This window comes from Teleopsis dalmanni, chromosome 1, assembly GCF_002237135.1.
Source record: "Teleopsis dalmanni isolate 2A chromosome 1, ASM223713v2, whole genome shotgun sequence".
Taxonomy (NCBI): domain Eukaryota; kingdom Metazoa; phylum Arthropoda; class Insecta; order Diptera; family Diopsidae; genus Teleopsis; species Teleopsis dalmanni.
In genome coordinates, this window is record NC_051846.1 from 127,516,385 (window position 1) to 127,528,369 (window position 11,985).

At 27.7% G+C, this 11,985-nt stretch overlaps 2 protein-coding genes across 2 annotated transcripts in view; one reads left to right on the top strand and one right to left on the bottom strand.

Annotated features, from left to right (window-relative positions):
• LOC119666025 overlaps window positions 1-11,985 on the bottom strand; it is a gene marked incomplete at its 5' end in the record, with an annotated part of 335,995 nt that overhangs the window by 86,022 nt on the left and 237,988 nt on the right.
• The window catches only part of LOC119673299, a 20,781-nt gene continuing 9,656 nt past the window's right edge, over window positions 861-11,985 (top strand). The window contains exons 1-12 of the mRNA XM_038084565.1: window positions 861-935; window positions 3,907-4,010; window positions 4,067-4,148; window positions 4,215-4,460; window positions 4,541-4,946; window positions 8,487-8,596; window positions 10,739-10,954; window positions 11,011-11,206; window positions 11,270-11,421; window positions 11,487-11,721; window positions 11,790-11,867; window positions 11,930-11,980. Coding sequence (XP_037940493.1) covers window positions 861-935; window positions 3,907-4,010; window positions 4,067-4,148; window positions 4,215-4,460; window positions 4,541-4,946; window positions 8,487-8,596; window positions 10,739-10,954; window positions 11,011-11,206; window positions 11,270-11,421; window positions 11,487-11,721; window positions 11,790-11,867; window positions 11,930-11,980 — 1,951 coding nt within the window. The remainder of the gene's footprint in view (window positions 936-3,906; window positions 4,011-4,066; window positions 4,149-4,214; window positions 4,461-4,540; window positions 4,947-8,486; window positions 8,597-10,738; window positions 10,955-11,010; window positions 11,207-11,269; window positions 11,422-11,486; window positions 11,722-11,789; window positions 11,868-11,929; window positions 11,981-11,985) is intronic.

An 11,985-nucleotide genomic window follows, 5' to 3' on the forward strand; every position in this document is an offset into this window, starting at 1 on the left:
TCTTAACAGTTGTATGATGGAGTTATTATCAACAAAAATTTATTTTTTTTTTTAAAATATCGGTTTATGTATTAGTCATAAACGATGAAAAAAAAATAATTTGTGAAACAAAAAAAAACTATAATTTTAGTCCAAATAAATCAGGATCTCTAGTACACTTGTATGAGTGGTCCTAGTTTTGGAGTTTTGCAAGATCCCCAGAAGTCTGCATGGTTAGCTCAAAAGTGTAATTATCGAATAATTTATATTATTTTTTTATAAAATTATATGGACACTCCTTCGAAGAGGATAATATGGTAAAAATATATTTTTGAGGGAGAAAAACTTGATTAAAATTATTAATCGAAATCGATGTCGCCAATTTTATTCAACTAGCAATTGTCCATTTTCTTTAAAAAGTAAATATCATTCTTATAACAATAATAGTATTTCAGTCAAAAATATACTGTTGCAATCCATCATCTATCTTGTTTCCAGTAAACGTAGGGCCTCGTTATAATGTACTTGTAATAAATAAAGGTTTTAATTTGATTAAAGTTTAACCAGATAAAGTAAAATAAAAACAAAGGGAGTATCTATAACATTTATATAACATAATTTTTTTGTGATATACTATTTTTTTTGTAAAATTTTGTGATATGAATTTCATAGTAATAGTTCATAGTAATAACTAATATTTTAAAAAAACTCGAAAAATTTTAAATAAAATCTTCACAGTGCTAAGTTACCAACTTTGTTTAATCAATAATAATATATTACAAACAATTTCCAAATGCAGTGATATCAAAAAACAGTTTCTTTCGAAGCAAAAAATAAGAGAAATATTAGTGCTGGTATAAATATTAAATAAAAATCGAACCATGGAGGTAATGGAAGAAGGAAATCTTATGGACCGAGTTCCTATATTGTTGCAGCGTGATTTGCAATATTATCAGGTATTTTTTAATTATAATATTAATTTTTTTTAGGCCAACAGTATAAAAATTTATTTTATAAATCTATAGATATCACAATAATGTTAAATTATTGCGTATTATCGTATTTTTTTATTATTCATACGATTGTTGAGTTATAAACAATTTTCATACAACGAAAAATACATAATATTATTCAACGAACTCTGTCATTACCGTGAATATATTTAAATAAATATATTTATAATATATATATATAATGAAATATATAGTATACATGTATATTTAAGTCAAAGAATGTAATAACTATATGTCATCCAAAACAATTTACCTCAGTGAGGAGAGGTTAAATGTCGTTGTGCTGGGACTGCATAGGGTTTCTAGTAGTGTTAAAGTTATGAGTCTAGAGATAAAAGGAGGTATTTTATTGTATTCTGATATATTGCAATTTTTTATATAAGGATATAATAAAATAAAGTTTTACAGTATATTACAGTTTGGATAACAGTAAAGACCTAAAATAATTCTATGATTCTCTATTCCGCATTCTCTATTCCTTATAATGAAGGAAGAATGTTTTGGTTTTATCCATCATGACATATATTATATATTTACATTAAAGTTTATAATAACATTTTGATAATTGCTAACTATATACAAGTCATTTAAGGGTTAAAAGTCCCAGAAATGTACTCAGAAATTGATATAATGGTGTACTACGACAGATTTATTAATTGTTTTGCGGTATTATAGCAGCATTAACAGGTTAAAAATTAACGGAAAAGTAACTAGAATTATTATAGCCTAGCAAACTTTAGGTTATTGTCATCGAAAACATTCTCTCAATACTTTTATTACCCCTTATCAGCCCAACTTTATTTTATTTTTATTAAATTATTTAATTGTTTTCTCATCACTACGGTATTTAAGGATTAGTAGAACCCGAAGTCTATTTATACTAGCTTAATTGTTGTATGTCACAACTATCGGTATGTATCAGAATTGCTATCTTTTATTTTAATTTTGTGTTATAATATTTGTCAGTAAAAATAGAAGAAAAACTTGGCAAGTTTGTTTGCATATACCATTTTCTTCGGTCTACGAATGTATATTCTAATATGCAAAATACTATTGGTGATTGCAATCTATAGCATTCATAAAAAAAGCTAATGGTAAGATTAAATATCTCAATATATCATGATTTTATGATTTATAATATCGTTTAATACAATATAGTTATGTAAAACCGTACAGAGGTATGATTTACTAATTGCTATATATTTTACGACATAATACATAATATAAATGACATAATACGAAATTGAAGTTATTGTATAAAAAATTAAGTATAGGAAAATCTCTACCTCGACCACAGAGATATTATAATAAATAAAGTCTGCACATTTTTAATAAGAAGTGATACACAATAAAAATATCGGATCTGGAACAAAAATATAAACAACCTACAATTACGTTAAATACACTTAAAATGAATGAAAATCTGTTGTTATACATAAGGAAATAAGGTAACAAATGACAAATAAAGAAAGGTATAAGACAAAGAGAATTTTTAAGCTACATGCTTCTTGCTACATTTATGGATGCCATTAAATACAAAAAAATAAGAAACAGAGAGTTAGATCCCCAGTCAATGTACTACAAACAATTTGTACAGACAACATTGTAATAATTGGGGAATCGTTATATAATGTATGAATAGCATTGCGCGAAAGTGAGGAATCCTTATTAGAAATTGATATATATGTATTTTTAAGTCTGGTTCATTGCTACCTGTAATCTATATAATGAATTAGCTATTAAAACAATATCGTCTGTATATACAAATACCACAGCGGTAACAAGAACAGATAACTAAATCCCCATATTCAATGTACTGTCAAGCATTTGTATCTATATATAGATGACCTTGTACGGGCAGCTGATTCGTTACAAATTCTACATGTGACATTAAACGATTATAAAAAATTCTTGTTGAAAATAGAAGAGGTCTGATAATTAAGTATAAGATTTGCCATAACCATAGCTATTCCCATAGCCAATGTACGATCAAGCATTTGTATCTAAGTATATATAGATGACCTTGTATGGGCAGCGGATTCATTACAAATTCTACGTGTGGCATTAAACGAATATGAAAAATTCTTGTTGAAAATAGAGGAGGTCTGAGAATTAAGTATAAGATTTACTGTTATTTTTGAAAATAATTTTATTCTATAAGTGTGAAAGATGTCCCACACAGACAGAAAAGTTACAAGATAAAATTCTGATGAATAGGTGTCCCAGTTTGACATGAAGAATGCATAATAGAGAAAAATACAAAAACAGAAAGGAAAAGGAATATGATTCTAGATATCAAATGAACTGTAAAAAATCGGGCTGAATATCAAAACTTAGTCTTTATTCACCGCATGTAGGAAAGCCAAAAGTCGATTTGAAGAGAAATACTCTAATGAAAAAACAAACTGATAATTTTGTTTATGAGCAAAATAATTATTTAGAAAGTGCCGAAAGTGACGTATCTTATGACGAAAAGAAACTATTCGAACAGAAATGAAAAGACAACAACAAAAATTTTAGTTATTTTATTGAAATTTGGCAATACTTGGCATTACTCGAAACAGCGTTGTATCTCAGCCAAACTTCAATAAATTAACTAATATGTTTATTTTTGTCTTTTCATTTCTATTCAAACTCTTCTAATATTATATACTATTTGTTTTATTTACTCGTAAACTTAATCATATTTAAGTTTAGTTAAATGCGAGTATTTCTTTTCCTACATAACTTTTGCTTTACATTATTTTTCACGTTTTATATTGTTAAAAATATTTTATTTTTTTATTAAACATTGTATCAGGGATATGGTTTTATCATACCTAATGTATCTTGAGATAACTATAGTTTTATTTATATCTAAATTCCATGTCAATACATTTTTGTTTATTTAATCTATTAATTTAAATTTCGATAGACGCATCAAAGCGTTCTTCAAGAACCTATTTGTCCTGGAGTTGTTGGTGGTAAATTAGATTTTCCAAGATTTGCATCTTTCGCAGCTATTAAAATGGTGTTATGGTAGATAAATATCTATTTGATTAAGTGAACATTGAATTACGTATTCTACATTTCAGGTGGGAAGATGAATATTATGCTTCATATCGAAAATATTCCGGTCTTTTGCATACAGAAAAAGAACTTGATAACCATGACCCTGTATGTAATCTAACTGTATAATATGTTAACATTTTTTAAATAAAAAATTTTCCTTTCCCTATTTAGACTTCCGTGACCGTTAAGAATTCTGATCCAGAAAAATTTGTGAGCCTGGTAACAAAATCTGCTGATTTACTGTTGGAACATTTACATGTCCTATCACAAGAATCATTGGATCATGCTGATTTATCAGTATTAACAGCTACGATTGGTGCATCGGCATTAATTAGAAATTGTTTGGACATATATTTGCAAGTATCTACAACTAAATATTGTCCGCCAAAGGGAGATGAGAAAGGTGGTGCATTAAAGGTGTTTATACCAAAATATTAAAGATATAAAATTTATTTATCTAATATATTTACTATTTAATATGTATTTACTAAACGAAGCTGACATTAAAGCAATACTCGCAAATGTCAGAAGCACTCGCAGAACGCTTATTGGATTTACACTGCCGCCTCTTGTTGCTTTATATTGTGCAAGATGCAGATTGTTTAAACTGGGAGGACACGGAACCATTTTTCGAATCGGAACGTGGCTCTTATACGGTGCAAATGTGGTGGCATTATATGCGGGGCACAAATGATGATTTATGGAATTCCGTGCCACCAAAAATGGCGCAACGCATATTTGCGGGCATGTTGAATGAAACTTTAAGTATCCTCACTATAAGGTATTCGCAAATTGTGACCAGTAATGCCAGAGCGCAATTGCATTTGGTAGACATAACAAATTTATTGTTTTGTGTTGCTGAATTATTACCACATATATGTGAAAGTGGTGAGGCTTATGTGGGTAAGTGCCTTATGTTTACCAGGGATATAATTTTGTTATAATTTTATATATTAATGTTTTAATCGACGAGATTAACCAGTATATAATTTGTAGGTTTTTGCGTGACGTAAAATTTGATTTTTATTTAATATGTAGTATTTTTTAAAATTTATATTATTTTTCTAGCTAAAATATTTTTACTTTAAATCATTTTTAAGTTTCATTTGTATTTGTAACCAATTGTTTGCATTGCACTTTAGCATTTTTTAAAATTACTGTAAGGAACGACAAAGTCACACTATCGCATAGTCAAAATATAGTAATCAAAATATAGTAAAATATAGTATAGTAGACAATATGTAATTAAGTCTTTCCAAAATCATTTTCTTATATCACTTCGTAGTTCAAAATTATCATTTCTAGTTCTTAAAAACAATAATTGCGTCAGATGCAATTATCGTTTTCTAACATAGAAGCAGCATTTTTAGCAATCAGTTTTGTTTAATTAACTATCGAATATATTAATTAATTATGACTTTTATAATAATTAACTATAATAAATATTAAATTATGGCAAATTTAATACTTTTTGATTTATTGTTTAGTGAACGAAAATGTAATTCAGGAAATGACTCGCAGGAAAATAAATTTGCTGTATAAAGTAAAACAAATTTTAATACAAGTTATTACTTGGATCTCCCGATATTATTACGATTAAAGCTTTAAACACTTTATATATATATGTAAAAGTAAATTCTTATATGTTATTTCCTTTTTTTTGTTGTATGTTTTACGTTTAGCAAAGTTCATTCCGCCTGAACAGTTATAACTTCTTAGATTGTTGAAGTAACATATTGTATGCGATCTGCTCTATAACTAGGAATAACTATTATACCCTATAAACATTTATGTGGTATTTGGTCCAAAAACCATTTTAATAATTTCAACTTATTCAACAGATAATTGTTTTCATGACAAACATTTTTGTAGACAAAATAATAGTAGACAATAGACAATAAGATAATAGACAATAATAGATAATAGACAAACTAATGAGTTGACATTTTGTTCTTGCATTTTAAAGGTAGGCATTAAGTCCTTATAACTATTCTTGTTCCAAAAGATTTGATGTAAAACTACTATTTTTAAATGACAACATATATAAGAACAGTTTGTAAAATATTTTTAGATATAGTTTTAGTTATAGTGATTTAATATTGGTGTAGTTCAGAAAGTTTATCTAGAGATATTAATTTGGGAAGATATCGTTCCACAGCACTACGTACAGAACTTTAAAGCATGAATGTACAAACAAATATTATTCATTTACGCATTTAGTATATTGGAGTGAGTGGTTTAATTATAGTTTTTATAATAATTAAAATTTCCTTTATTATGCCTCTTGTCGTAAACAACCCTCTTCAATTATTCTATTATGTTATTCAATAGTTCCATACACTCTTTCTTCATAACTTCTTAACGCATGATTTAGTTGGGTTCACTTGACAACTTTTCAAACTTTGGGTTTTAAAACGAATTTTACTTTTGGTTTAGGAATGTAGCTGCTCTTGATTCGCAACATCTCAAACATCTGGATTGTAGATGAATTTCACGTTAATAAGGTGTTTCAACTGTTAATTTAAGACTATTCAAATGTAAAAGTTTAAGATAAATTTCGCATGTTTTGTGTGATTAAACAGTTTATTTTAACGACTTTTCAAATATTGGAATTAAAAACAAATTTCATATTTATTATGTGATTTAGCTACTTTTGATCCATGACTACTCAAATCTTAAGATTTAAAACATATTTTACGTTGTTCATTCGCCACTCTGCGTGTTTATTTTTTTGGTAAAATTAATGTTTAATAATGACGGTAACAGCTGATTTTAACTCTAGATCATATGAATGGAGAGTACCATACACATTGAAATATTTGTAATTGTTTCCATTTCTGTTTTCATTAAATGAAATTTGTTAATAATTTGCTTATTAAATACTTTTTGAAGGGATTTTTAAAGGATAATTATAAAAATCAAATGTTTAAATAATGATAGTAACAGCTGAAATCAACCCTCGATCGTATGTATGAAGATTACCACATTATTATTGTTAGGGGATGTGGCACTGCGACTGTCGGATCTATTGTGAGATTACCACATACTCTACTATTTAATTATTCTCAATTGTTTCCATTTCTTGATTTTTTAAATTTGAAATATACAAATAAAAGAAATTTTTCCGAAAAGAAAATATTCTCAATTTTATGAACGAAAAAACTTGATATCAACGAAGAAAAGATTATTGCATTAGTATTGAAATGGATGCCTAAAATACCTCTGAGTAGTGACGCTCAAAAGTAAGAGTGTAAGTGATTGAGGATTAATTAAAGAAATTGAAGGAATTAAAAAGTAATTTTTCTACTTTATTATTAATTTTACTAAAAATATGAATTGAATAGAATTAGCTGAAAGTTTAAATTTACATATATCAAATTAAATAAAGTTTTCTTAAATTATTGATTTTTATAAATAATCCATTTTTCCATTTTCCATTTTTGCTATTATATTCGGGTTTCTGGTTCAATATTTGAGATATATACATGTGTATATTGTTACCTTTATTATAACAAATATATATTTTAAGTTTAGTTTAAATCTATCTTGGTTCTTAGGAAGTTATTTGGGATTGTTATATTCTGGTTTGTGGTTTGATATTTGAGATAAAGACATGTGTATATTGTGATCTGTATTATAACAAATATATATGCCAAGTTTGATCCAAATCTAACTTGGTTTTTATGAAGTCATTTAGGATTGTTATATTCTGTTTTCTGGTTTAATATTTGAGATAAATAGATGTGTATATTATAACAACCTGTATAATAACAACTATATATGCCAAGTTTGATCCAAATCTATCTTGGTTTTTATAAAGTTATTTCTTTATAACTTTTTCTTGTTTATTTTCGAAACATATAAACCTTCTATATCTGAATTGAAATTTAGGATTAAACTAAACATACAGGTATATTGTGAATCTATATAATAACACACACAGGGACCAAGTTGGTTCATATCCGTTAAAGCATTAAATAATCTATTTGCAAGTAAAGTAATAAAAAAACAAAAACTGTAATTCACTTAAATCTAAACTCGTAGAGTGAAAATATTTCAATAATTTTAAATAGGTAAATAATCAAATTTAGAAATGTATAGTTTATAAATAAATATAAAGAATTCATTACAATTCTTTATAATATATGCTGCAATTCATATATGGAATTTAATTTTTCAGCTTCGTTTAATACGTTTTAATATTGCTGCATTCCTGCTGCTCTTTCTAACCCACAATATTTGCCCTTAAATTATTTATACAAAAATACATAATTCATAAACAGTCTTTGCGTTTTCTAAGCACAACGCATAGAATGGTTTTTATAGCAATTCATGTAATGCCAAACTACACCAAACATTTTCCAGCAGACTTTAAGCCATCAACGGAGAGATTATGAGTAAATTGCATCTAATTAACATTAATTTAAATTTTATGTATGAAAGGACTTCAGTTAACAAACCAAAGTGTCATCATCCGTGATATACATGCGAAATGTAGAGAACTTTTTTACTGCCTGCTTCTACGCGGTGCGCCACTTGGAGTGCTCTCAAAGGTTTGTATATAGAATGAAAGTTATTTATTTCTCATAATTCCCCTTTTTGAATAATTTTTTACATAAAGATACGAATTGAAACATTTTATAATATTAAAATAACATTTTTTTAACATAAACCAACTAAAACTTTTTCAAAAGCATACGAATTTAGTTTATTAAATGCAATATTTTGTGTTTATGTTCACTTTTGAAGTTAAAGTTTTTATTAAATTTATTGATATCTTGAAGGAAAGAAGGTTAAGCACAATTACTTCCCTATTAACTTGAAATTCGGAAGTATAATATTTATTTAGAAAAATAATATTTAGGTACCCACTTTAAAAGTAATAACTAGAAAAAGTAAAAAATAGTTTTGTTACAGTATCAGGTATTTCTATATTAAATAGACGGTTTATTTTATTCTATAGTTTAAATTTAAATTGTGAGTTTATTTGAGTTAGGTTTCTGATTATAACGGAGCTAGGTGTTCTTTTTCTTAGGTACCAGAAAAAAAACTATGTAAAACTTTTAGTTCTACACTCTCATTATTTTAATAACCTTGTAATACGTAATAAAGTTAGGTTAGGTTATGCTGACGGAGTAAAAAGGCTATGCGTAGACTATTAAGATCCATTGCGATACCTGATCAGAGTATTAATTTTTTTTTTTAGCGAGAGTGTGCATTGTTTAGTATGCGCGTGTTATTATTGAATTTTATTAGGATTTCAGCAGAAACCTTAGGTATGTGCTCTAGTCCGGTAAAACTGATAGCCCCAAGCTATTTTTGTCGAGTTCTCAAGAGAGCCGGGCATTTGCTCAGCCAATGTTCCAGGGTTTTTTTTGTATCCGGCTCATTGCATTTCCTACAAGCATCGTTGTAAATTAGGTTTAGTTTATGCATATGTGATGCGATTACACAGTGCCCTCTCAATACATATCTCCGGAATATATGATCGGGATCATATAATCCAAATCGAGAGTAGCGTTCTGATTTACAACGCTATGCAAATATTACAAAGTTATTACATATATTATTTTTTCTATGTATCTAATATATGTATCTTTTATGCATCTATTTTAACCTTCCATCGAATATTTCTACAGCTGGATTAAAACAAAATGGCTCAAAAGTCAAAAACTCAATTTCAATGTGTGTCTACCCAACAATATTTTAGACAGAAATAAATGCTATCGTAATGTCTTCTCGCGATCAATTACATATTATTAGATTTTAAAACAGATCAGATTATTAGATTTTGGGACCCCTTCAGGCTGGAACGATTAACTCAAAATATTATACTTAAATAATTGCACAAGTTCAAAATGATTTTAATACATTAAGGAATATTAATACTATAGTATCAGAATGCGTCCAATGACATGAAGATAGCAAACGAGCTATCTTGTATTTAGGCAATGTAGGCAAACATGCTCTTGATAGTTTTTGTTTTCTATGGACTTACAAAAAGTCAGAAGTGAAGTAGAAGTAGAGAAAATCTGCAGACGACAGGTATAACAATTTTATATTTCAGCGTGGGTAATATTAGCTCACTTTCGTTAATCAGGCTAGTCTTACGAATTAATTTACAGTATAAGTCACTGCATTCTATGATATCACTTATATTCGTTGAGCCTTTCTGACACTGATGACTTTGTGAATATCCAGTTCTTATCAGAAAAAGGTTTTACAACTTAAGTTGTATTGTTATGTCTCCATATAAATAATAAACAGTGAACTGAGTAAATATTTTTAAGAAAGATTCAATATACAAGCTAAAGATCAATATTGTGCACAAAAGATGTGTTCGGTTTAAAAGATTTATTCTAATAATTATATCAAAGATAAACGATTTCAATATTTCAGGATATAATCTATTATATTAGTTATATTATATTTTTCTAAGTTTTTATTTTTAACAAAAATAGAGCATAGTTTAGGGCCTCATTATAACTTCACGTATTGAACTGATTGCTCACAATGTTTCTGATAGCACGTCGTATGCTGACTATTGGTATAAAATTTTATTTCTTTCTATTTTTTAATGTCTTAAATATTCCACTATATACTATTTCATGTATATACTTGTAGGTATTACAGTTCGAGAAACATTAGTGCTTATTATTTGGTATAAAACTTAATTCAAAAATATGCTTTAATAGGTTTTCCGTAAGGGTCTAGAAAATATGGAAATGTTTTCTTCACGGCAAGGTTTACCAAGTGCTTGGATAATCTTTGCTTTACCACGATTTTTTCCGAAAGATCAATCATGTCAATGGGTATCAGACTTTTCGGACTTAAATACCAATACCGCAATTTCTCTGGAATTAAAAGTGCTACTTTCTTTTCCTGAAGCAGATTGGTCATTTTTAGTAAAGGTAAAGTCAATCAGAAATTAATTATAAACAACGCAGCTAATGTTTGTAAATTAAAGGTTTTATTAATGCGGGATGCAAATTTAACAGGAATTATTTTACGGCATTTATTAAAATATCTGCCAGCATCAGAAAATTTTAAAAATGTAGCTAAACATTCTTTTACTGAGCATGGAAGTGAACCGCAAAAATGTAAGGCATTTTTATGCCGTAGTGAATGTTTTAATGTATCTGATCTGATTGGTGATGATTTGGGTATATCTATTCATTTATATAAAACAAAATTATATATTTTATAATAAATAATATAACGTTTAGATCCAGTCGGTCAATCGAACTATCAAATTGTTTTATCGTTAACATATATATTGATCGCAGTGGGTAAGGCTCTTGATATAAAAGCTTGTCTAGTTAAGGTATTGGAAGAAATTGCTTCAAGTGGTTGGAGTGACTGCTTAGATAAACGTCAAGTATTAAAACATCATAAAGCACATAATACAATTTTTATGAAAACTAAATATTTAACTGATTTTAGGTTTGGAATCAAAAGCGTCCACCTTGGTTAGAAGCTATTATGCATTTTGTATATCCGGTATTGGACTGTGTAGTTGATATGTTAATAAATGCCGTTGAAGCAGGTGCAAGCATGTATCAGGCAATGTCTTTAGCACTTACTTGTGTTTCCGAAATGTGGGACTGTATACCAGAGGGTCTTTACAAAATCACATCATTATTACAAGATATAATACCAGTTTCTACAAAACCACTAGGTAAGTGTGATATAATTACTGCTTGCATTTACTTTTTCGACTATTAGGAAAATATACAATAATTTTAGGTGATTCTGTGTTATTACAATCAGTATTTGCTGCTTTGTATACAGAGCTTATCAAATCTGCAGAATCATATGAAAAGGGTATGCAATATCTTTCATTTATAAACTGGTCAAAGTATTAATTTATTTCCTTTTGATAATAGAGAAAAACGATGCAAAATCATCGATTTGTTACTCACTTTCTGAAGCTATTTGTTCT